The sequence below is a fragment of the Varanus komodoensis genome, unplaced genomic scaffold (genome assembly GCF_004798865.1).
Source record: "Varanus komodoensis strain SLA01 unplaced genomic scaffold, ASM479886v1 scaffold74, whole genome shotgun sequence".
Taxonomy (NCBI): domain Eukaryota; kingdom Metazoa; phylum Chordata; class Lepidosauria; order Squamata; family Varanidae; genus Varanus; species Varanus komodoensis.
This window is the reverse complement of record NW_025336401.1, coordinates 2,030,899-2,056,547: the sequence shown is the minus strand read 5'-3', so window position 1 is coordinate 2,056,547 and position 25,649 is coordinate 2,030,899. Positions and strand designations below refer to the sequence as shown.

The following is a 25,649-nucleotide window of genomic DNA, read 5'->3' as shown; positions in this document are numbered from 1 at the left end:
GGAAGGGGCCAAGAAGACCCTCGGGTCCAACCCCTGCCGGGGCAGGATGTCAAGTCACACCATCCCACTCAGAGGGCTGCCCAGTTTCGCCCTGAATACCTCTAGTGTGGGAACAGAGCGGATACCTCCGGGCAGGTAAAGGGCACCTGGAGGGCTGCTGGTGGATGCAGAAGCAGGGCAGGGCTGCCTGTAACATCCTCCCGCCCTTTCCTGCTCTCCCCCACATGCCTGGAGGAGGTTCAGCATGGAAAGAGGCCACGGCACGGCTGCGGGGGCAAATAAAGCAGCGAGCAATGTTGCTGCACCTCAGGCTCCCCTACCTTATGCTGGTACCGGTTGTCAAAGGCGTGCTTAATCAGGAGGCTTTTCAGGATGCCGATGGCTGCATATCGGATGTCGTAGTTGTCGTGCAAAGCGACGGACGTCTCTCGGAGCAGCAGACCCACCAAGAAATGGTGGCGGCAGTACTCGTCGGATAAGCTGTACTCGAGGTTTACATCTGCCATGGAGAGCAGAACAAGGGCCTTTGTTCCCAGCTCCGGCACTGCAACGCACCGGGGTGCTTCCAGACCGAGGGCACTGGCCGAGCAAGCACCGGGCTTTGTCTAACGAAGCATTTGCCCCTTGCCCAGCAGATTTTCGGCCTTCAGAAAAACGGTGACAGTTGTGTTGGGAAAAGATGGACGGGGAGATCGGGAGCAACATCTGGAGTGCCCAGGGACCACAAGTCTCGTCTGGATGCATCGCGGGGGGATTTTGCGGAGGTGAGGAACTCTCTTGCAGGGATTGGCTGAGTTTCCTAGTGGTCACAGCCAGCCAATGTGGTTGTAGTTGCATTACTGGACTGAGGCCGGGGAGACGTGGATTCAAGTCCCTTCGGGCCAGTCCCTAATTCCCAGCCTAATATACCTCACAAGGTGGGAGAGGGTTCTGTATGTCTCCCTGCACTCCACAGAGGGTGAGCAATTCATTCAGTTCACATTTCGAGGCAAACTTACCAAATTCGCACATCCTTGAATCTGAACCAAAGTGCAATTGGCTGCTGAAATCTGGACTTTTCTCAAGTTTGCAATGTTTTCAAAAAAGACAACACATACCAAAACATGTAGTTTTGAAAAGGCACGTAAAGAGTGCCTACTTGGAGAAATGAACCATGCAAGTTGCTTGCAAAAAGGCATCAATTTTGAAAAATGGGCCTGGACATGTGCACAAGAAAACCTGCCTCCAGGGCGGAAATGGTATGGAATGAACCTAGCCATGCAAAAGGGAGAAGCTGTGCAAAACTGAGCTCGATGCATCGGCTCACCCCGATCTGCGACTCTCTGCACGCAAAACAGTGCTCAGCTCTGGGGCGAAGGGCCTGGCCTTCTCCTACAGCTCGTAATGGAGCGATGGAGCTGCCATAAACGGGGTCGGGCCACCGGCTCCGTGTCGCCTCTGGGTTGGTCCTGGGCACAGAGCTTCCCCACAACGGGCACCTTGGCCATTTCGACCGGGGACTGACCCTTCTGCAAGTCAAGCGGGGGATCTGGACTGTGCCACAGAGTTCCCATCACCGTGGCCATTCTGCACTTCCTTACGAGGCCAAAATGCATGTGTTCTCTTTGAAGCCTTGGCCTGCATCAGGGTGGGAGAGCCAAATTCAATTTCCCCAAAGCTCTTGGGGCCTGCCTTCCAATGCTGGAGGGTCCCAAGGGAAAGGGGCCCCAAATGCCTGCATGTTTCAGTTTAAAATCCATGCAATTATAGAATCATAGACTCATGGAGTTGGAAAGGACCAGCTGGTCATTGGGTATAACCCACTGCTATTGCAGGACACGAAGTTACATCATCCCCTTCAGATGACTGTCCAGGGGCACAGAAAATAAATATATGAGCAATAAATCAGTGCCCTGGCTCAGGTAATTGAAGAGAGGCATTTCGACCCTTTTTAAGAATAGGGGAAAACATGCGAAACTGGGAAACCATCAAATGGTTGTATCTGGCTCCCCAGGCTTGATCGATGCAGAATGAATCCAATCCGGCCTGCCTGCAGTGCTGTTCAGCTCATTTTCTTTTCCTGAATGCTTCCTTTGTTCTGGGCCAATGCCCACGCAGAGCATGCAGCCCCGTGTCCGATTAGTTTTATGCGGGGCTTTTTTGGTCCAAGTATGAATTTGAGGATAACAGACCCGAGCGACTGCCTCATGGGCTTGTGGCAACGGCTCAAAACACCAGACCGGGCCCAGGAAAGAAGCTGGCTACCAGTGCTGTGTTATACTTTGCACGAGTCAAATCAGGGTTGCCTAGGAGAAGTACCCTCACAGGACCGGTCTCTTGCAGCTTTAGCAAGGAATTTGGGACTCAGAGATGCCTCTTCCTTTCCCAGAACTTTTGAGCTCAGCCTGCCTTTGATTCAGCACAAGCAGAAAGCAGCTACTAAAATGGGTTAGTTTAAAAAGCAAGCCCTGCACAATTTAAAAAGAAAACTTAGGGAGGTGCTAAAAGCGAGTTGATCAGTTCAAGAAGCATCGGCACATGACGTTTGCTGAGCACTGACTAGCTGCAAAAATTAGCAGATTTGAAGTTGCAACTGATTCGGCGTGAAGAGCATCACCTGCTTCTGTTTGCAGACCTACCTACTGAAGTGAATGATGCCCGAGCCACGGAAATGAAATCTAATTAATTTGCAAAAAGGAAACAAAAGGAAGGTTTTAGCTAGGCTTATCACCTGGCCATCTATTTGGCCAGGTTAAGGACACAACCCTATGCAGCTGCCAGTAGCTTTCTGACCTCAAGACCAGAATGTAGAGATCAGGAAGAGTACGGAGGCAAGAACTGCCTCCGCACTCTCCTGCCTCCCAAGAACTTTCAGAGAGCCAAATGTGATAGCCTGGATATTCCCCCTCACCTTGCAGGGAGAAGGGATGGAGGCACCAGCTGGATCTGGTGGAAGCTGTTGGTGCTTTGCCCTCCTTTTCCCGCCCCCTGGAACACCATCCTGACAATGCTCCTCCATCTTTGGGGCCTGGGCTGGTGGGCCAAGAATTGTGCAGGCCGAGGGGACAGAGGGGGTCCCTCCAAAGGCGGAGTCCTGCTACCACCTCGGAGAGCTCTTCCAAGGCCCCGGTGGGGGCTCCGCTTTTTGTTCAGCTGGTCAGACAGGTACTACTGGCCAAAGTCAAGGTGGCGTGTGTACCATGCAAGGGCAGGTGGACACAGAATACTTTACAATTCACAGTGTACAAATAAGCTCCCCAAAATGGAAACCTCATCTTTGGACCTTTGCATGATGTTCATACGACACCTCGATGCAGAAGGTTTCAGCTGGTCTGGGTTTTTGGTGAAAAATAAGCAAGGCTTCATGCTTAGGTACTGGAAGTGCTACTTTTGCAGTAAGCAGGGCATAGCTATACACATTCTTAATTTTATAAGGAACGCCTTATGCCCTTTTTTCTGAAATTCAACAAATTAAGCAGAGCAGCAAGGAAAGATTTCTAAAGGTAAAGGTAAAGATTTCCCCTTGACGGGAAGTCCAGTCATGCCTGACTCCAGGGGGCGGTGCTCATCCCCGTTTCCTGGCCGAGGGAGCCAGCGTTTGTCCCCAGACAGTCCCCGTGGTCGTGTGGCCGGCATGACTAAACACCGAGGTGCATGGAACGCTGTTACCTGCCCACCAAAGTGGTGGGCACTAAAAAGATTTCTAGTGGCATTTAAAAATGGAATCCACATTTGGGTAGGGGCTGTTTAATATAATACATATTTGTGTGATATCTATGCTTTGTCTCTGACAAAAGTGAACCCTCCTCCACCAAAGTCTGGGCCATGCATGTGACAAATACCAGATGTTGCTTTAGGCATGAATTGTCTTGTTGAAGACACTCAAAGCTTAGCCCTGTTCTTGATTAGTTTCTGTTCAGACCCATTTCATTTTCACACTGATCTCACTGCATGCCAAGGCATTGAGGCAGGCAAAATTAGAGATAAGCCAAGTTTTTGGGTTCAGACATCACAACAAGCCATTGAGTAAGATATCCAGACTTGGTGAGCCAACAACAAACCAGGGCTTCTATCTGTGGCTCGTAGCTGGTCAACAAACCATAGTTGTATTACAGGGATGGGTTTGGACTCAGCAAGAAGTCAGATTTCAACAAACCACAGCATGGCTTGGCATCATGTGTGAACCAGGCCCTGGTCTTTGAAGATTCCACAAAAGTCCTTGTTGCTTTTCCTCTACTCCTTGGAAAGCTTCCAAGGATGTACCCGAACTTGAGCTCTTTGGAATCAGCAGAAGACGTGAAACTCAGGATGAGTTAAAAACAACAAAATATACATTGCTCCTCTAAACAGGGGACATACCTTGAAGCCTCTGAAGTTTAGGTTTGGAAAATGTCATTGGCAAATTCAGCGGGATGTAATGCTCGTGGCTGCAAATGGTCTGCAGAAACTCAAACTTGTACTCCACCAAGGTCTGGATTGGGGGGAAGACAGAACACACAGGCAGTGTTACAGCGATCCGGAAGGGGACAGTGCCGCGAAGGCCCCCGCATGCCCGAGGATTACCTTGGGGTCTTTGGGGCTGAACGCAGAAACGTAGTCGTTTATCAGCCTGAAGATAAATCCTCGGTCCATAAAGGTCAAGCACCGCTGTGGAAGGCATACAAAATGAGCATGTCCCATCACTCTCTGAGGAACGGCAGGTCCAGCCTGGACTGTGGCAGTCTTGGGTGTGCGGGGAGTTCTGTCTGAAGCACTTCTGAAGGGAAGGCCGGCTCAGTGCAGGGATCTGAGCTGCGGGCTGCGGACAGCTGACCTGTGATCCACTGGGCCAGGCCAAGGGCGGAGTACGCGGGCGGCCCACCCCTGCTGCTCCACAGCGCCATCCCGGCCAAGGGGAGACCAGGAGAGCTCAGCACCCCTGCAGCCATTCTTAGGAACTGCATCAGATTTGGCTCTCCAGCCTGCGGAACGAATGACCCAAAGCCCAGCAGGTACCAGGACAGTGTCCTTTCAGTGGGGGTTGCGCACTGGTGGAAGCCCCTCACCTGGAAAGCTGCTTGGCTGTCCCATTTGCAGTCACTCAACCCAAACCCTGAAGGCTCTTAAAATTCCATCGGGGTTTCCACCCACTGCTCTGACGGCCCCTGCAGGTGCCAGCTTTATTAGCTCAAGGGTTGGTTTTTACGTGTTTTTGATTGCAAGCCAACATGAATGAGCCTTAAGGTGGGTGAGACAGACATGACGGGCAGTACCCAACATTAGTCCCACATCAGGGAGAACCATTGAAATGAATGGGATTCAAGTTAGCCCTGGATTACTTAAGTCCCTTTCCTTCACATGGGTCTTCCAAGGACAAACCCTGGATGCTGTGTTTACACTGACAAACTGAAGCTTCTCAGAGGCTTCCAAATGGGCCATTTTCACATGCTGTGCAAGAGAAATTCCTTAGGTTAAATATGCACTGTGTGGAAAAGTCTGACATTTTCCATATCTTTTTGGAACTTCCATCATCCAGCTTCAGGCAATGATGCCACTGGGCTCCAGGTTATGAGAATGGGAGAAAACACTCCCCGCAGCAGGCACCATTTTATTAACCCTTGTGACAACCCACCTCAGTTCCCTTTTCATGAACTTCAAATCACACCCCAAGCCCTTTAATTCTTCCTCCTGGGGAACCCGCGCTAACTCCCTAATGCTTTTGGTGGCCCCTTTCACAGCTGCAAGGCCCATGGGGCCTACCAGAACTGTACCAGAACCATCCCAAATTCTGTCACACCCTGGCCTGCTTGGCCAGACACCCTCTTCCCAGTCCTCGTTCGTCATCTTAAAATAAATTAAATATGGGGGAAAGAGGAGAAGAAGCACCACTGGCCTTCAGGAAGTTGGCCAAGCTGAAATTGACATTTCTGGACTCCTCTGGGATTTCGCTGTAGCGGATGTTCACATGTGGGATGATGGCGAGGAGCAGGGAATGCAAGGCGTGGTTGTAGGACTCTGGAAACCGCTGAGCCCTGGGGAGCTAAAGGGACAAAGTGCGATGAGCAAGAGCTGTGCCCCGAATCCGCAGAGCATCACTGGAGCTGCCTCTTCACGGGAAACCCACAAAAAGATGGTTCCCGATAGGCTGAGAACATGCTTCATACTGCCTCAGATTTCAGGGCAAGGTACAATCAAACAATCACATTAGCAACATAGCAACATAACTGAATGCAGCACACTGGGAAGAGTCTCATGGTTACAGGATTGATCCCTGGTTTTCCAGGGAGGGCTAGGAAAGGCTTCCGCCTGAAACCCAGAGACCTTTGCACCTTTGATCTTTTTCACCAATCGATCAAAGTGATGTGGGCGTTCTCCACCAGGTGTCCTCCAGAAGGGCTGGACAGGAACACCCAGGCCATTGAAATGAGTGTCTGCCCAACACACCTGAGGCACCGCCATTTCGGAAGTGTGGCGTAGTGGTTAAGAGTGTGGGACTGGGACTCAGAGGGTCCGGGTTCGAGTCCCCGCTTGGCCATGGAGCCAACTGGGTGACTTTGGGCCAGTCACAGACTCTCAGCCCAACCTACCTCACAGGGTTGTTGTTGTGGGGATAAGGTGGAGGAGGAGAATGATGCAAGCTGCCTTGAGCCCTTTGTAGGAAAAAGGCAGGATATAAACCGAAAAATAAATAAATAAATAAAATGCTGGCCCGCTGAGGAAACACCTGCGGCCCGGGAAGCAACGGGGCAAAGTCCCCCTGTGTCTGGTCTGGAGCTTGGGAGGTGGGGTGGAGAGGGGCAGGGGTCACAGTGCACGGCCTGTGGGAGCATCCAGCCAGCCCCTTACCTTAATTTTGTTCTCCTCCAGAAGGTACATTGCCATCGACTTGGCCAGGGCCTCGAAGAAGAACCATGAATACTGGAACGAACACGCAGAAAGAGGGCAGTGGGCACCGGAGCAGCAAAGCAGCGCCACCTCCCATTCACGGACGGAGAGCCGAGCTGGGAAGGTTTCGGCTTGGTCAACAGAGCTGAGGGGCGAGGTCCTCCAAGGCCTCTGTTGCCGGGCTGGCTTTAGGGATGGGGGTGGGTGGGGGAGCGAAAAAGACCCCCTCCCCTTGTCTCACCTTCAGCATTTTGTTGATGGCCAGAAAGTCTGCCGACTGCTTGAGAATTGTGGCCATCGCGACGGCCAAGGTCTCATGCGTCATCTTGGCCTGTGGGACCCCAGGTTTCTCCGGGCGGAAGCAGTACTGCAAGAAAGGTGAGGCTTCGTTGGAGGCGTCACCGGCGGCTCCCCAAAAGGCCCCGGACTTCCTGGCCTTAACTGGATCTCTGGATCACCATCTGGACCTCACCAGCTGCGAGGCACGCAACCACCATGCTACGCACACACGCGCCACACCTGAGAAACCCTCCCGTGTTCCAGAGGCGTTACAACGAGGGCAACACAGAACTGACTGCGAAGCTGGAGACAGGCGGCAGGCCCAGGGATGGCCCGCGACTCGAGCTGGAGGGTGCCCACTCACTGAGAGCAACATCGCGTAGGGACACGAAGACGCTTCTTCCTCTTGACCCAGGGGCCACGTCCAAGTCCGGGTGGCCTCTGGGCCGCAGGACTCCGAGACCCCACCTTAGCTGTGCCCTCAGCCCAGTGCCTGGTGAGAAAGAGGGCTCACCTTGATGAATGCCCGCAGGTAGTGGTCGAGGCCTTCCTCGTGGCAGCGGGAGACAATGTGGAGGAGGACCCTGTGAAGGCGGGAGAGAAGGGGCATGAGGCAAGCCGGGAAAGTGCTCTCCAGGCTGCGTCGGCCTCGCCCGAGCCGCCGGGCCCTGGCCGGGGCTTACATGGTGCAGTTGACCGCGACGTCCTCCTCCTGCGTCCGGGTGGTGAGCACTCGGCACAGCTGCACGAGAACCACAGGCAGAAACTGTATCATGACCTGGATCTCCATGGCGTGCAAGCACTGGAACGAACATGCAGAACAGCGACGGGTTAGGGGGATGAACGCCTCGCCGCACAGGACTAGGACCACGAGAGGCCTTCTGCGCTTTGGGGCAGAAGGGGACCAGGGTTCAAACGCAGTCACCCAGGTCCTGTTGGGGACATGCTTTCGGGAACAAGTAACCCCACTGGTCCATTTCCAAGGACAATTCACAGGGCTCATTATCAAATTGGTCTGCGTCCGTCCACCTGTCCATCCATCCAGCAGCTTTACAGACAAAGGCCATGAAACATGGGCTCCTGGAAGTTGGAGTGTGTGCCCGGGGGAATCCAGGCGGTGCCCTTTGCAGTTACTTTGTTTTTAAAATGCACTGAGTAATTTCCACTATTTCCATGTGTCCCTGGGGTGGATTTCTGCCCTCCCTCCAGCCGCTGTGGGAATCTTCCCCATATGGCCTTGCTGTTCGTGCAGACTGAGGCCAAGGGAAATTCCTAGGAAGCCGGGCTCAGCTGCACACCTCCCTCCTCCTGCTGCAAGAGGGAAGCCCCCAGAAGGGGAAAGATCCCACCCTCCTTGGGGTGTGGGGGGCTGCACCACGGCAGAAGCACGTCGTGCAAGGACGCACCGCTCCACCCAAGAAACCCTTTGCGACGGCAAAACGAGGAAATGAAGAACGGTGACAAATATTATTACCGGCAAAGTACACGGTGATGGAAGGCCACAGCCAAAGAGTCAAGAAGCCGAACATCCCGTGCCTCGCTCATTTCAATAAAACTGTCTTTGCCTTCCAGAAACTTCCTCGTGGGAGACTGTTCTAAATGCTGGACACTCCGTGCCAAAACTCCTCCTTGTGGGCCTCAACCTGACTGGCCTCTGATGGAGGAAAGACCCTTCACCCGCCAACACTGCTCTGGCTTGGCACTTGCAGATGGGCTGCTATGGAAAAGGTCGCCCAACACTCACGGCTTACCTTCAGATGTTTAACCAGCTCTCCCGGGGCCTCTTTGCCACCTGCCTGGGTCATTTGGCAATGCTGGAAAAATTTGTGAAGGTGAAGATCCTGAAACAAACAGAGAAGGGCTGTTCACGCGTCTCCTCCAGCATAAACGATGGATCCCAGACGTTTTTCCAAAGCAGCCCTTTGTATACCACCCTCCCTAGATACTTAGAGCTGGTTCTTTAAAAAGTGGCCCTCCTGGTAGTCACTTATGGAATGAGCAATCCATAGAGAAGAACCAATGCTGTGGAGGTTTGCCCAGCTAGCTCCCCAGGGGTTAGCTCTGAAGTCGGCCTTGCCGGTCATGTGGACGGTTCTGGTCCCCAGCATATTCTTTGCCAAAGAGGGAGGACCGAAAACCAGAAGCTTCTCATCTGGCGTGCAAGAGGGAAGGAGACCGGGGCATGGGCCTTCCCTTGTTCTTGTGACGTGCGCTGCGATCCGGCACTACGGCCGAGGAGCCCCAGAGAGAGCCGGTGCCAGAGGAAATGCCCTGCAGGGATCGTTCCAGAGGGTCTATTGCAAAATGCTCACCCGAAGCTTTGTTTTGCATTTTACTCATTCAACGGTTAAATATCATTCTCTTTCTCTGTTAAGGAGCCAGGGCTCTCAACGGGTGGCTGAGTTCCACTTACTTGGGTGTAAATAGTTGATTCCAAGTGGATCTGGATCTTGAAGAGGGCTTTTGCTCCATCAACCCATTTAATGTCGACATTTGGCTGCTGTGAAACAAAAGGATGGACTTGGCTGCTTCTGAAGTTTGTACTGTGGCTAAACAGCTCCGAGCTACAGGGCAAGGTGAAAGAGATCGCGCGCAGAGCAGGCGGACGCAGGAGATCCGCATGTGCACAGACGGGCAGGAGAAACATGAGTCTCTTGCAGGGAAGGAAAGTGATGGAACCGCACAACTTACAGTGGGGAGGTTTGGAAAATCCCTGTCTAACCTGAAGGGGCTGGAAGCAGGCTTTTGTCAGCCCAGGCTTGCTAGACCCAGTCTACTGTTTCCAGCAGCCTGATGCTTATGGAAAGCCCTTTGGCGGGGCGAGAATCCAGTGCTCCCCCGTTCCAACCTGGCCCTTAGCAGTGTTCTGGGCGCTCCAGCAGGCGTGCAAATGAGAAAAAGGCAAGGCCGTGGATTTTGTTTTTAAAGGATTAGTGCCATTCTTAGCAAAGGAGCTGCACGTTACACAGATTCTGAGCTTGTCTCAGTACACTCAGTGAGTCATGAAAACACGCGGCTGGGAAGAAACGCACAATGAAACGCTGCACACCGACCTCCGTCCGCTCCGGCTGCCAACTAATAGCTCAGTTACTTTACCCGTCGTGCTTCAGTGTCTCCCACGCTCAGGTACCCAGCAGGCAGATTGGCTGAAACGGGCAGGTGCTGTTCAGAGGTGATGATCCGCCCATCCTTCAGCAGCGGCAGCCAGGTAAAGCCAACTGTGGAGACGGGGAGGACAGAAGAGAGGATGGGCGACCTCCCCGGGCTGTGGGCAGAACCCCGAGTCCCTCTTCTTTGGGGACCTGAGCAGGTACGGAAAGACCCGGCTGCCACCGCACACCTCTTTCCCTGACCCTACCTGCAACAGGTAGCTGGAGGAGAGCCGAGTGTCCCAAGTCCCACTGGGGCGTACCTGTTGTCTCCACTGCGTCCAGCTTCTTCGCTGTCCCCTTCGGGCTGATCTCACAGCTGATGTGGTAGAAGGTGAAAAGCAAGTGGTGCTTCGGGTGCAGGTGGATTGGAAGCTCGATCTTGATCTCAAAGAAGAACCAAGCAAGGAGATGCGGTTGAGGCTTGCTAAATGGCTACTCCTAAGGAAGGGCAGTTGTATTTCTCCAAACACGGGCATGGAAGCACCGATATCTGAAAGAGCGTCTCCATCGTAGGAGACTTCCCAGACCCTGAGGCTGTCGGCAGAGGCCCTGCTTCAGGGACCATCTTTAAAGGAAGCCAGGAGGCAGGGCCTTCTCAGTGGTGGTACCCCATTTATGGAACCGGCTTCCCAGGGATGTCTGCCTAGCGCCTTCCTTACATACATTCCAGTGCCAGGTCATGGCATTCTTATTTACAGAGCACTTAAATTGTTGATTTAGGATGAAAATTATTAATTCTGCTGGCATTTTAATTGGTAAATTTTGTACTTTAAATTGTGATTTTAAAGATTTTTTCCCCATCAGTTATGTTAATTATTACCTGGTGCCTCTGCTGTGATGGGGCAGTTACATTGTTTTATTATTTATTTGTTCTGATGTTGTAACCGTTTTATTCATGTCGTTTCAGGTTTGCTATGGTTTTATCGTGTAAACCGCCCAGAGAGCCACGAGGCTATTGCAACGGGTTAAACAGCAGAATGCACAGCAGCCCTCCTTAAATCCCCAGACTGGCTCCCTGCCCAATGACCTTGGCCTCAGCTTTGGAGACTTGCCGAGGTTGCTGGCCCTCCTCTCGGCTCTTGCTGAGGCAACAGGACAGACACCCTTGCCTGTCATTTCTGCGCCCCAGCTCTGCCATCCAAATGCCCGGTTCCCCCCTTTGATTCCGCTCTTTTCCCCCTGCTGCTTGCTCCCAAGCTTTCAGCTGTGCAACCATACGAAGCGAAATGCAGCCGACTTGCTTGGCAAGTTGAACGCTCGCACAAACGGCCCCGCTGTCCCTGGCCTGGCAAGCCCGCAGATCCGTGGCAAGCAAGAGGAGCGGCGCGCCTGGCTCCAGCCTGAAGGCAGAGGGTACACCTGTCTTTTTACCTCGTCATAGAACTCGGGGCTCTGATGGTGATGCAACACGCAAGCGTAGGCACTCGAAGTCAAGAGGGGCCCTCCGGGTTTACCGTAGAAGCACTGTGAGACATTAACATGGGTAGGTTAGCAGAGTGAACATTCCCATGACCCCAAAAGGGTGTGTGCGTGAACATGTCACAAGCAACCCGAAGCAGGACTGCAAGCCGGAATACGCCTCTCACGAAATGTTTAGCCTTTCCCAGACTTTAAGTTCATGTGCAAAAGAGTGCATTTGTGCAAATGCGCACGTCTGCAGACTTGCACTTCTGTGCGCACACAAACTCACCCTCATACATTTCCCTCTCGTATGTGCATTTTCAGACTTTTGCCAACGGGGGGGGGGAGAGTGCATTTTTGATCAGGAAATGGGATTTTTGATCAGATTTTTTTTCCTTTGGGAAAACGCTTAGGAAAGAACCTCTGGGTCACATCTGGGAACACGAACGAACAGAGCCAAGCTTTCAAGTGGGATCTAGCGCCTGAGTGTACTTGAGAACTTGAAAAGCAGCTGCTAATCAGAGCAGGCACGACTGGGCTGGCTGGACCAATGGTTTGACCTCCACCAAGGCCCTCCATAATGCCGCCGAGCCAAAGACCTTCAGCTACCGGACGGCTTGTGTCCCTGCCCTGGCCAAGAGGGAGCGGGCAGATCATTGGCAAGCGCCCCTCTTCTCAGAGGCCGCAGCCGTGGTATGTTCTCCCTTAGAGGCCCAGATCCCAAGAAGGTCCGCCATCTTCGGGTTTCAGAAGAAGCCACCGGTGGCCATCTGTGGACTTCCTTGCCTTCTGGAAAGGACCTCTTGGCAGCCGTCTCCGGCCAGGTCTGACATGCGTACTTTCAAACTGTGGCATGCCCAGCTGCTCCTTAGGGGCTGGCCCCTAGAGACCCGTCCTGGTTGGTACTGCTACTCCCGGGACCAGCCAGCCCCGGCGGATGTCCCCTTCCCAAGGAAAGCCGCCTGCCACCCCGACGGCTCCACCCACAGCCCAGGTTTGGCACTGCCGGGGAAGTCACCTTCAAAGCTGCATGGCCCCCTTCGTCGGAGTCTCTGAATTCCACACGGACAGCGATGTTCCTTGCCTGGAATTGCAACAGGAGGAGGGAAAGGGGAGGGACTCAGAAATAATGCCCTCCAGCTCAGTGGTTTCTCAACCTCACCCGAACTGGAACCCGGGTGCCCACCGACAAGGCCCAGTGGTCCACCTTGTGCCTGGCGGTGTCCCTGCAACTTTTAAAAGGCAGGCCTTTTGTTGTCTTTCCAAGGTTTTCATTCACTGCTCCTGACTCTAGTTTTTCAGGTTTTTGGAATCATTATTGTTTATATTTCTGAGAAAGTTGTTGGATCATTATAACTGTTGTGGCTGGAAGGGCAGGATGTCCTTTCTCAAAACAAATACATTTTTGTTCAGGAGTCCTAATAACATGGCAGCAAAATAAATATGGGGATTCACAGGCAGTTTCATGAGCAAAGGGTTCAGGGCCTTGCCAAGAGGAGCACAGTGGTACTGTGGTTCACAGTCGCCTCAGTTCACGACCAAATTGGTTCACAAACAAAAATTTCGAAAAAAAATTGCCTCCGTTCGCCAACTCCACATCGGGTGATGACCACGAACAACGCCAAACTCCTCCCCACCCACCAGGAGGGGCCGCCATGAGGCGCACTCGCCTCCGCTGAGGCCTTCCGAGCCGGAGGAAGGCAGGCAGGCAGGCAGGCCCCCTCGCAGGCACCGGCCGGCTCTGGGAGTGGGAGGCCGGAGAGGCGGGCGTGGGGGGAAGGCGAGGGTCCGGCCCGCGGCTGGCTGAGTGGGGAGCCTCCCCCCTCTCCCTGCCACGGGGGGGAAGAAGCATGGCGGCCGCTTGGCAGCTTGCCCTGAGAAGGCCGCCATGGAGGCGTGGGAGCCCGTCCACCCCCAGGTTCGGCGAGGCGGCCGCGGCTTGGCTCGCACCCCGGGGAACTGGCTCACATTTTTGTGGTTTAAAAAATGCATTTATTTATTTATAACTTTTATATGCTGTCCTTTATGTATAACAAAACTATGGTAAAGAATGGATTAACCTTATTTACATTGAACCTTATGGGGACATTTGACTTGGCTCGCGACCAATTCGGGTTGCGACCAGAATCGTGGAATGCATTAAGTTCGTGAGCCGAGGCACCACTGCACAGAGCGTAGCCTCAGGGCTGGATCCTTTCCACTGCGGCCAGGGCAGCCAAGGGGTTGCCCACAGGGCTCCTGGCCACCCCAGCGGGGCTTCCGGCAGGCTCATCCGTCACTCCTGAAGAGCGCGCTCGCACACAAGGGCCAGTCATGGGCGAAGGTGGCCCCTGTGACTCCCTCCACACACGATCCGTTTCAGCGATGGAGCCTTTTGGGGAGGACAAATGAGGTGCGCGGAGGTTCAACTCAGCACCAAACACACATCTGCCTGTGTCACGAGAATGCAGAACCTGGGTCTGCCCAGCCTGCCTTGGCCAGAAGAGGGGAAAACAGACTCCCACATCCCAGTGCGACTTCAACTGTGTGTGGTGTGGAGGTTCTCGCATCACACTAGACCTCAGTGGAGTCATCCCATAAAGCCAGTTGGTGGGAGAATTCGGACCGCTCAAAGGAAGGACTCCTTCACCCAGGCCAAAGTTCCACTATGGAATTCATTCCCACGAGATGCAGCACCGGCTGCCAGTGTGAACGGGAGCTGAGCAGCTTTAAAAGAGGACGGGACAAATCCATGGAGGGAAAATGAGCCATTTTTTGTTGTTCTGTGGACTCATGGCCCCAAACCTTGAATAGCCAGAAGCAGGTTGACGCTTACCTTGGCAAACGTTTTCTGGCTGTCGTACTTTAAATGCAAAGGGTAGACGTAGAGTTGGTTTTTGTAGATGCTGAACGGATAGCAGTACTTCACAGCCCTGGGGACAAACTCTTCCACCTCGACAGCAATGCCGTCGCCCTGCTCCGGCACCTCAAAGGGCTTGATGGGCACGTAAGAGGCCGTGACGCAGTCTGGAGAGGAAGCAAACCTTGGCGTCCGACAGGCAGAAGTCGCAGCCGAGAAGGAAAGGGAGCTTTCGGCCTGGGGCCATCAGAGGCGCAAGAACGCCTGGCAAGACACCTGGGGCGCCACCTTCACTCTGTGAAGGCCACAAACTACAGCGAAGGTTTCGCTGCTGAGCAACCCTAAGAGCGATGAAAGGGGCAAATAAGAAACACCGGGAAAGGCTGCTGTGGGAGGGAGCGCTTTTGCTTGCCCGGCAGCTCACGTTTCAGCAACATTATTTGGTGCTGTATTTTTTACAGAATACAAAGGAGTAACGATATGTGCAGTCCAGCCATCGCAGTATTAATTTAGTCCCGGCGCAGGCCATGTGGATCGCTCACATGGGCAGCTGGCTCCTTTGATGCTGCTACTGTTACAACCACTCACGGGGCTGGCTACCGTGTGAGTACTGGACTAGAAGGGTTGGCCTGATCCTGTCAGGCTGTTATGTGCTAGAGTGACCAGGAGAAAGTGAGTAAGAATTCCCCAGGATTTATTCTCCTGAACCACGGTCAGGCATTATGCCTAACCAAGATCTTGGAGAGTTCTCATAGCTGTTGTGATCAGAAGAGGACTGAGGAACCAGGGTTGGCTCCCTGCCCTGGAAGAGGCTCAGAGGAAGTGCAGATCATGGCTTGCATTAACCATGGTTCAGCATTACCTCTGGCACACATAAATGATGGTCAAGGCCCCAGGGAAAAGCGGGTCTCTTCCAGCAATGTCTTTATTATCTGTGGCTCAGCAACAGGTAACTCTGTGAATACTGGGAAAACCCAAAAGGAAGAGGCAGATGCTGAATCAGTAAACAGTCCAGTTCCTTACTTGAGAAGTCCAGCGGGACACACTGCAGTGCGATATTTAGTTGCCCAGGGATCACCTGCAGCTTTGTCTTTTCTGGTCTGAAGAAAAGGAGAAAGAAAGCCATAAAGAAGACACAAGGCGACCAAGCTGGGGATTGTTGTGCGCGCACTGGGAAAAGGTGCCAGAGCATGCGTGACCACTGTATAGCTTTGCTGGGGATCTGGGTTCACACAGTGGAGGTGAAGGGGTCCTGGACTGTCAGCAAACTGCAGTCGCAGATCAAGGCCTGAGGAACGAGGAGGGTAAGTCCGGGTGGGTGGAGGTGAGGGCCAGGCAATAAAGCCTTGTGTGAGGAAATGCTAGAGCAGCAGGTCTGCCTGGGAGGAGGCCCATGCCGCGCGAGAGGGAGGCCCATCGCAACAGAAAGGAATTGGGCAGGTTGCTCTGCCAGCAGCCACGAGGGCTGCGCTTGAAGCCAAGGCAAAAGTAAATCATTACACGCTGTTTTGCACTCTGGAGCTTGGGGGCTCCCCTAACCTGTTGGCCTCCAGATGGATCACCACTCCCATGATTCCCAGGCAGTGTGGGAGTCCATGGGAACTGCAGTCCAACATCCTGGAGGGCACCAGGTTCAGCAAGGCTGGCCTGGAGGGCAAGGATAATGCTAGTCACACAAGCCACATTACAGGTCAATTTCCTGAGAAATGTATGTAAACATTGACCTGGGGGCGCCCCCAGAGCTCTCTCCTCCCGGTGCCCACACCCCTTTGGTGCTGAGAGCCAGCTGCCGACTTCCTGCTCACAGCTCTGCCATTTAGGAAGCATGTGATTGAACCCGAGTGCCGACGAGGACGGGGCCAGGAGAAAGGTGTGAGCACATGGATGTTCGCTCGGTGAACGCTGAACCGCAGTTTGGTCTCACATGTGAGCGCAGGCAAGAGTCGAGGTCCAGCAGGTGTTCTTTACCCTGCAGGAAACGACTGGCTTTGCGTTGCGGTGGCTGGGGAGACCCGTCTGGGGGGCGACCGCAGGGCTCGATCCACCAGGGAGCTCGGCCCTTTTGTTTCATTTCATTCGCAACCCCACAAAAACAAAGAGCTCGTTCTCGACAGGGTGTCAGCCCTTGGCTGGGCTGTGCTGCGTCCAGTGGGGCCCTCTGTGATGGACGGAGCACCCTCACCACACGGACTAGCAGTCTGAGGATGGTCAGGTGGGCCTGGCCTTCTCTGTGAGCGAGACTGTGACACGCGGGGATCTTCCTGGCCTGGAAGAGCGTCCCGTCACGTGAGCCAGAAACGGTGCGGCCAAGAGAAACGAATTCTCTGGGACAAGGCCTAGGTCACCCACGGGAAGCTTGCTCAGCGGGGCGCTGCACTCCCGGGCTCTGACTGCAACGATGTTCCCGCATGTTCCGAAATGCTCTCCCTTCACCACTCGCATTAAACAGTGCAACTTGGGGTAATGGCGCCAGGATGGAAGCCTCTTCCGGGCTGCCCTGCCCCAAGATTTTCTCCTGCCCCCCACTGCTTGGGGATGGGCTGCAGCTGTCCCTGCAGTGTGCTTACTTCTTATATTCCGCTAGCAGCTTCAGGAGGTCCTCAGTCGAGAGCTTGCTGCTGTCCTGCTTGTACAGGGGAGAGAATTTCCCTTCGAGATCTAAGGTGCCCTGTGAGTCTTTGAAGACAGGCCTGGGGAGAAAAAATTTTACATGCGAGGACCGTCTCTGAGCCCGTGTCGGCTTCTGGAGGCTTTGTCAGGTTCACACAAAAGCCCCAAGAGCCAACCTCGCTGTAAGAAAAGGCCGACATGGCTGAGGCCTCATGCTTTGGAAAGAAGGCTGTCTGAACGAGGACCCGGCTGAGCGCAGATGGGGCCAGGACTTTTGGGCTTCAGCTTCTGGAATCTCTTTCCACTGGCCATGGGGGCTGCATTTGGTGGGAGCTACAGTTCAGAACATCCAGTTGCCTACCCTGGGAGATTTCTGCAAAATGAAGACTTAGGAAAACTGCAAAACGTGGGGTGAACAGACAGAAAGAAGCTCCTGGAGTTGTTGCTTCTGAGTGCAGAACGCCAAGTCTCTTACACTCAGGGAGATGCGGATCGGCAAAAACAGAGCTCACTGAGGCTCTCTGAGTACCCTCTCCAAGCTCACCCCAACTCAATGGCAACCTTTGTGTTTTTCTTTCTGCATGAAAACCCAAGTGTATTTTCATGCATTTTTCAAATGTACATCTCGGCTGTATGCATCTTTGAAACATAAGCATTCTTCTTCCCTCGCTCCAAGTGCATTTGTGCACATTTCTCAGAAGGACCCACTTTTCCCATGCATTATTAAAAAGCATGCGTGCTGCCAGGTGTGTTTTTGGATCCACAAATCTCTCTGTTTGCTTGGGAAATGTGTTGACTACAGATGTGGACTACAGATCACCTCCCAATCCGTGCTTGATTTGGGAAGTGTGAATGGGGCTGAGCCCAGTGCCCTGCACATCCCTAGCTGCACAGTTTGGGAAAGGGGATCCTCAAGGGTGGGGTCTGATCCGGAAAGACGCTTGGCCTGTTTCTTGCGGTTCCACCAAGGCAAGAACCTCCGAGTTCCTGTCAAATGTTGCTTAGGGTGACATTTCCATTTGCTAACCACTAGAGGTCAGGTCTGTCCTTAATAATCCCACCAAACTGCATTCGCAGTGGATACGAGAAAATGAAAGTTACTGACGGATGCCCCAGAAGTCATGCTGCCCAAAGTCCTGACCCCCCCCCCCCCCGGCTGGGATCCGGCCAAGCCGCCGAAAAGGAAAGTGTTTCCCCTGGGTGGAAAACGCTGCTCATTCCACCTGTCCAAAAGCTCAAGGGTCAGGCTATGCATTACGTGAACAGCGCAGCATGCAGATCCCTCTGGGTTTGCTTGGAATAAAGGAAGCCCCTGTGCCCCGGTTTTGACCAGGATCACAGTGCCTGGGGAAGGCTGAAGCCCTCCCTCTCCGGTCACGTCCCCCACCACTACTGGGACCCCCCCCCCACATGAAAGTTACCAACTGTGCAACCCTCCACGGGAGTAGCTGCGAGGCGGAGGGCAACCAGGGAGCAGCTCCCGGCTGCAGTGGGAAGGGGGTAACCCTTAAGACGTTCAGGATGCCGCATGTTTGGAGAGGTGGGCCTGCTCCCTGCTGCCGCGGGCACTCCAGGAAGCGCACCGCCCCCGGGGAGCCATTCAGTGCCTGCAGAGAGTTGTGTGGCTCCGCGAGGACCTGCTCTTAGAACCAAGCTGCTCAAGGCCAGGAGCTGGTGCCTGAAGGCCCAGTGGAAATGGAGGCATGGGGGACGCTGGACATCCGCTGACATCACCCTTCCAAGCTTGCCCCTTCCGCAGGCTCTGACATTTATTGGTCAGGCACGCTTTTTCCTCTCCAGGCCAAAGGATCGTGTGACAAAAGGTTTGGCATCTTCCACAATCGTCTGCTGGGACAGAACCGCGGCAGAGGGGAGTTTGGCTCAGCGCCCACAGCAAAAAGGGGCATCCAGAGGAGACAGCATCACCCTCTCCTTGGTGGAGATGCAAACGTGCGCCTTTTGCCAGGGGCCTTCACACGTTTTTTTAGAGGCGCCAAACAAGGAGAGCAAACAAAAACACGATTCGGGGTGTTCTCCCAGCTTCTGGTCCCACCCAGCCCAAAATACCATGGCTTGGTGCCTAGGGGGGCGGACTTCTCAGGCTGGGAGAACCTGGCCGGGACCACCTTTCCGTGGTGGGTGGGACGGCCACAAGCCACCCGTGCCGGGCAAGGCACCCTCCTCTGCTCCTCCCCTCCTCACTGGGCTGACCTTCTCAGCACCGCCTTCGCCAGCCGCTCTTCCTCCGTTCCTGATTCTGGCCACCACCCACCTGCTCAGCAGACTGAGAGCCGGGAGCGAGCGGGCCACAACACCTCCCCACCGCCACGGCCCCGGCCAGAGCAGCCATGCAGGCTGCCATGCTGGGGAAGAGAAGCGTGTCCAGGTGGCCTCCACCGGTGAGGCCCTGCTGGGCTGTGGGACCTTGGCTGGTGGCCAACTCAGTGGGAGGAGCAACTGCCCCCATCTTGACCCTCCAGGCACTGCCTCTCTTCGGCAGGTGTGGCGTGGCCCAGCTCCCAGCTCTGCCCCTTCCCAGGATGCTCAGGCACCAGCAGCCACGAAGCTCTGCAGCAGGGCACACTCACCGCGCGGCCCAAGCAAACGGCATCCTGTATCGTCCGAGGCGACTGCACACCAGCTTTGCAGCCTTGTGGACCTTCTGTGCGGTCTGCAGGGTAGGAAACGGGACACACATGGACCGGCTCGGTCTGGATGTTCGGAGCAAGGCAAATGAGGTCTCGCCAGCAAGCATCATCAAGCAGAGGATGGTTTCCAAGAGAGAACCCATCATGCCGGAGGCGCAAGTCTATGCTCCCCTCGGACCACTGAGCACATCTGCCACGCCATCCAGCATTCCCTCTATACCCCCAGATCGTTCTCTCGCACAGCGGGGCAAAGCGGGGTGACATTTCAATGAGCAGTTCCACCGGGTGCGGTTGGGCATACCTTCGCGGGGTCCGAGCTCTTAATGTAGGGCTCCGCACAGTGCGTGATGCTTCCCTGTAGGACCTTCTCCACCCGGGCGACCAGAAAAATTTCGGGGTGCGGGTTGGATACGGAGAAGACGCCCTTTGTGCAAAAGATGAGCAGAATGTCAGAGGCCGTAAAGCCCTTTGAACGGAGCAGCGGCGCAAGAAGCTGCGCATGGGAGAGACTCTATTTCATTTACAGCTTTGGGCGCACTCAATCCGGAAAGGTGGCTTGCGCAGATTGCAACAAATGCAAAGGAAACAAATCGATTTGGTCGGGCGACTCCACGAAGTGCCACGCCTTATGCAGGAGGAGGCGGCAGCAACGTGGGGAGACACTGCTCAATTCCCCACGAGGAAGGAAGAAGCAAGTGGATCGCCACGCCATGCCACGCCACCCTTCGGGCACATCCCGAGAGGGCCTCTGGTGTGCTGCTGTGCTGCCCATTGCCTCGGATACGGCCAGGCTTGGGTGGAGCAGGCGGCAGCCTCTTGCACCAGCAGGCCTCTTGCTTTGTCGAGAGGCTTCTACCTTCCTTCCCTCCACGGAAAACTGGTTAAAGAGGGAAAGGCGGAAGGGGGCACGGCAGCTTTCGGTAGGTGCCAATCATGCAGAAGCATGTTTGGAGCAGTGGTGCTGGATATGGCTGAATATGCAGCCATGCACACACACACACTCAACAGACACAGACACACATGCTGCAAGAAAGTTGCAAGACTGTGAGTAAGCCCTAACAAACTAGCAAGTTAGTCACCAAAGCTTCCTAATGCCCAGCGCCTCCTGGGCGGATCCTGTATCATCACACAGATGTTGCCCCATAGCCTTACCGAGAGATGGACAGCCATCCAACGTGGTGGCAAGCACTACCAGTCGCAGGCATGAATTCCACAACTGGATGCTGAGTGCCGTACAGACGGATCTTCCTGGATGTCCTGAATCCTTCACCAAGCAACACCATGGGATGATCCCATCGGCTGCTAATACTACAGGAGGCGGCAAAAAGTGTCTCCTTATCCCTTTTCCTCATACCGGGCACCATTCCGGGTCCTCCTTCCGTATCTCCCCTCACTTGCCCTTTTTCTGAGCTAAGCAGCCCCGGAGATTGCCATTTTTCTTGAACAGGCTCAGCTTAGCTGCCCCTTTCCGCAGATTTATCTAACCCTGCAATATCCTGTTTTAGGTCCGGGGACCAGAACTGCAGACAGCACGCTACGGCTGCACCCTTGCCTTGCCTCCAGGCAGGATGACCTGGCCATTCATTTTGAGTGCCCTTCCTAAGTCTGTTCAGCTTGCAGCTTGCCTTTTGCACAGCTGCTGAGAACCAGGCCGACACTTTCTCCAAGCAGTCCCTACAAGCCCGAGGTCTCATCCTTGGTCCTCCACTCTAGCTCAGATCTCATCGGTCCCACGGGGTTACGCTTGCTGCCCCAGATCCGCAGCTGCTCACCTGCTTTATGAAGAGCAGGTGAGACTCAGGAAGTCCGGGAAGGAAGTGGCTCTTTGCGGTATTACTTCCGGAGCCCAGAGACGAACTATCCGCCAGCATCTCCCGAATGGCTGCAGCATTCAGGTCTACGTGGAAATCGGCCGAAATTTTGCAACCGCTTTTCAAATCAAAGAGCGCGAGGCTGAGGAAAAATGGTTCCACCTGGACATAGGAAGGAAGGTCTCTATTTTGAACCTGTTCGTAGAAATGCACTTATAAAATATCGGAATGATGGGTATTTGACAGGAATCCATTGTGGGCGGCTGCCCACGCAATGCTGGGCAACCTCCCGAGCGGGCAGCCCTCCCGACCCCCCGGGCAGCTGGCTCCATCGTCTGGCTGCTTGGACCATGGGGGCATTTTCCCTGAAGTTCAGCAAATCTACGTTCCTGTTGCTTAATTTAATTTGGTGTCTCACAGCCCTGGATTACAGAGCACAGGTTTCGGCCCTCTTCTGCAACAACCCCGGTACTTGAAAATTGTTATCGTGCCTTCTCTGTGTTTTTTCTTCCCTGGGCCAAACGCACCCAGTTCCCTCCCGCTTCCCTCACAGAGCTTTGTTTCTGCTCCCTTGTTTTATGCTTGCTGCCCTTCTTGGAAATCACTGAAATTTGCCTGAATCCTTTGTAACATGTGAAGTGTGGTGTCCGGAACCGGGCACAGGATTCAAGGTGAAGTCTGCCCCATGCAGAACAGGGGGTGGCTATCAGGTCCCATGACTCTGAAACTAGACTCTTCTCGACGGGACCTGAAATGGCATTTGCCTTTTCCGCAGCCACGTCCTGCTCCAGAATTGTACTTATGCTGCAGCCAGCGACGACTCCGAGATCTTTCCACACACTCTACTGCAAAAGCAGCTGTCCCTCCTATCTGTGATTTTTCCATTTATTCAACTTTTTTTATTTATTCAACTTATATTTCACTATACTGGTCCGAAGACTCTCCAAGCAGATTACAATATTACATAAAATAACAATAATAAAAACAGCCTACAGTAAAACAAAGCTGAGGTCAGATATTGATAAGAAAATATATTAAAGGTAAAACCAGTATAAATAATACCCAAGTATAAAATCAATTACTGAAATGTCTGGAGAAGAGGACTGTTTTGCCTGGTGCTGAAAAGATTGTAAAGATTTTTAAAAATCTGTTATTTTTGCTTGATTTCTCTGTCACAGTATGATTTTTTTGGGGGGGGAAGATTGTTACATTATATCTTCAATTTTTCCTTCCAGGTGGTTATCTTATATCCTTGTCCAGGTGCTCCTGACAAATGAGGTGAGGTGGGTGAACACAAGAGGCACAGTCTTTTCAGGGGTGGCACCCCACCTGCAGAATGATTTTCCCAGAGAAACTTGCCTGGTGCCCACATTATGGTCTTTCTGGTGTGAGGCCAAGACCTCTTAATTCTCCCAGGCATTTCAATAATTGCTTTAGCACTTTTAGTACTTAATTCTGCTGCTGGTTTCTATGTGATGAGGTGTTTTTGCTCTGCCGCCCATTTTCTCTTGGTCGCATTGTGTCTGTTTTCATTCACGGTTTCATGGTTTGCACTTTGTTATGTACCTTGCCCTAAAAGCTTGGGTCAAAAAGCACATACATGCTTCTAGTCATCTGTTCTGAGCACAAATGCTAAAGGGCAGAAAATAAAAATTTAAATAAAGAAAAACCGGTCAACTGGATTATTCAACAAATAATTTTCAAAGGTTCTCCAGTAACAACAAAAACACTTGGTGGTACGTACGTTTGTAGGTGGGTCCCCAGACTGGTCGTTTGGGTGGGCGAGGAGGTTGAACGTCAAGGAATGGCATCTCACCAGGAAGGACTGGCTGCATTTTTCCTCAAAAGGTTTCACGTCTGGCTCCATTCCAGAGAAATCTAGCCTCTAAGAAAGAAGTAGAGAAATAAAGAAATATGGAGGGGGAGAGCGAGCTGGCTGGGCACAGGAAATGCATCTTTTCCACTAGCCTCCCCCCAGTTTAACAAACGGGGTGGGGGGGCCCAACTGCTTTAAGGACTACCAACTCCCAGGCCGGCCTGCCCAGCCCCCCGCCCAGCATCTGAGATCCTGCCCCTGCCATCCTGCCGTCCGAGCTTCAAAAGGTGGGCAAAAGAACAGGGACCTTTTTTGTGGCCCTGACACTCCGGGATGCCATGCTGGTGCCCAGGGAAAATCTGGCTGTTTACAAAGAGGCAAAGAAAATCTGGGGGAATCTGACGCAGCTGCTTCCAGGATTGGAACAGCTTTTTTGATATTGCTATGATTCTGACTTTCAGTTGCATTGTCTGCCTTGAATTCCACAAAAGAGGGCTATTTTTGGATAAGTGATGCATGACCAAAATGGGGGGAAAGTTGGAAAGCTAAGACACAAGAGGACTCTTTCACTTCTCCTTCCCTTGGCACAAATGCATGCAAGCCCAGAGGGAAACTGAAACACGTGATGACGCGCACAGAATTTTCTGCCCTCGGAACTCCCCTTCGGGGTCAAGAGAGAGGCCTTCAGGCTCTGACTACATAGGACTGCGAGGAAGGCAGAGTCTGAGAGGAGGTTTGTTACATGCCTTCATGTGCCAATCATGTCCGTGTAATCCTTCCACATATTTTTCCCACACTTTCCCCAAATTGTGAACTCTGGGACACGTTCCTTCGATTGAGGAACCGCATCGCTCTGTTCTGAGAAGTGCAGACAAAAGTACAACCACGCTGCGTGCACCTTCCGTAAGTCTGCAAACTCATCATGCTCGTAACCGGGATAAGCACCCTTGGCAGGATTTGTGCGACCGCTGCTGCATTACCTGAACTTCAGGATCAAAAGAGAAGAGGTTTTGTCTCCCGTCATTCCTGCTGAGTTTGTTCAGCTGCTCCGTTTCTCTTCCGTACTGAGACAGAGAAAACACACGCGTAAGCAGGAGATCTCAGAAAAAGAGCCCAGAGTGAAGCAGGACTCTCAGCGCTGGAAAGCACCTTTTAGAAAGCAAAAGGCTGTGCAGGAAAAAGGCTTGTGTGTGAGCAGTCCAGAGTGGTTTATGCCGCCACGCGGGGCGTTCTTATTTCTGGCCATCTCTAAGGCAGAACTGCACAACCAGTGGCCCTCAGGGCCCTAACGGCAGCTCCCACGGGGGCCCCGACTCCCCGGCCACCCCTGGGTTTCCTCCCCCTGCAACACTGATGCAGACAGCTCTTTCTGTGGAGCTGAGGGCAGCAAGGAAAAGCTGATCTGTAATGGAATCGCCCAGGACAATGTGTAGGGAAGGCTCTCCACTCGACTGCTCAGCGATACCCAGAGTCAGATCAGGCGGGACACGTCTCCCGCAGCAGGGGTGAGGGAAATCAGGACCACGGGCAGCTCCCAGAGGGCCTGGCTGGTTGCAGCAGAGCCTTTCCCCACGACGGTGGTGACGGACGTCAAGGGATGTTGTCTCAGAGGAGAGCTGAAGCCGTCTAAAGCACTGAACAGGGAGAAGGGCTGACATGCAGCCAGCCTAGTTTCCCCGGAGGAGTCTGCCATGCGTTTTAAAGAGCCCTTGCCCGGTTCTGTTTTTGTTGGCTATTGGCTACCGCAAGGTTGTGCAGATGCAGGCGCTGTTGGGGAGAGCGGAGTGGGAAGCAGATCTCCCGGTGGAGTGGTCTTCAGCTTCCACAAGTCCCTGCCAGATTGGCCACTGGGCAGCGATGGGAGCCGAAGTTCAAAACATCTGCCAAGGAAGCGCCTGTGCGGAGTTTGCTCTGAGCAGTGGGTCAGGCTAAGCACCCTCCGACTCAGTGATACATCTGGAGAGCCGCCCTCTTCCCACCCCAGCTGCTGGGGTCTCCTCTCCTGAGACTGAGGCTGAGTAGAAGCCCACCTCCCATGGTATGAAGAACATGGAGACAGGGCCAGTCGTTCTCCCCTTGGGGGACAACCTGAGCCCTGTCCAGCCTCAAGCCTTTTGTGGGCTTTTGCAAGACCCCAGGACTGTGGCTGGGCCACGACGTAAACCCAGCGCCACCATGAGCAACTGACTCCAGCAACTCCAGTGTCCCCTTAAGAGACAAACTGGCCAGGTTCCTGCACAGCTCTTCAGA

At 53.6% G+C, this 25,649-nt stretch overlaps 1 protein-coding gene across 4 annotated transcripts in view; it reads right to left on the bottom strand.

Moving 5' to 3' along the window:
- DOCK11 (dedicator of cytokinesis 11) overlaps nucleotides 1-25,649 on the bottom strand; it is a 71,703-nt gene that overhangs the window by 33,832 nt on the left and 12,222 nt on the right. Inside the window, exons 9-30 of one of the 4 annotated variants that reach the window (XM_044452651.1) lie at nucleotides 24,380-24,463; nucleotides 23,328-23,468; nucleotides 21,545-21,745; nucleotides 20,074-20,196; nucleotides 19,713-19,795; nucleotides 17,082-17,204; nucleotides 15,538-15,614; nucleotides 14,491-14,681; nucleotides 12,694-12,759; nucleotides 11,646-11,738; nucleotides 10,535-10,658; nucleotides 10,219-10,340; nucleotides 9,536-9,622; nucleotides 8,874-8,963; nucleotides 7,806-7,924; nucleotides 7,637-7,706; nucleotides 7,085-7,210; nucleotides 6,805-6,876; nucleotides 5,852-5,998; nucleotides 4,543-4,626; nucleotides 4,339-4,450; nucleotides 321-499 (exon numbers count right to left, since the gene is read on the bottom strand). In XM_044452651.1, coding sequence (XP_044308586.1) covers nucleotides 321-499; nucleotides 4,339-4,450; nucleotides 4,543-4,626; nucleotides 5,852-5,998; nucleotides 6,805-6,876; nucleotides 7,085-7,210; nucleotides 7,637-7,706; nucleotides 7,806-7,924; nucleotides 8,874-8,963; nucleotides 9,536-9,622; nucleotides 10,219-10,340; nucleotides 10,535-10,658; nucleotides 11,646-11,738; nucleotides 12,694-12,759; nucleotides 14,491-14,681; nucleotides 15,538-15,614; nucleotides 17,082-17,204; nucleotides 19,713-19,795; nucleotides 20,074-20,196; nucleotides 21,545-21,745; nucleotides 23,328-23,468; nucleotides 24,380-24,463 — 2,514 coding nt within the window. Of the gene's footprint in view, nucleotides 1-320; nucleotides 500-4,338; nucleotides 4,451-4,542; nucleotides 4,627-5,851; nucleotides 5,999-6,804; nucleotides 6,877-7,084; nucleotides 7,211-7,636; nucleotides 7,707-7,805; nucleotides 7,925-8,873; nucleotides 8,964-9,535; nucleotides 9,623-10,218; nucleotides 10,341-10,534; nucleotides 10,659-11,645; nucleotides 11,739-12,693; nucleotides 12,760-14,490; nucleotides 14,682-15,537; nucleotides 15,615-17,081; nucleotides 17,205-19,712; nucleotides 19,796-20,073; nucleotides 20,197-20,924; nucleotides 21,081-21,544; nucleotides 21,746-23,327; nucleotides 23,469-24,379; nucleotides 24,464-25,649 lie in introns of those variants that run through there. The other 3 variants (XM_044452652.1, XM_044452653.1, XM_044452654.1) reach the window with 3 other exon arrangements.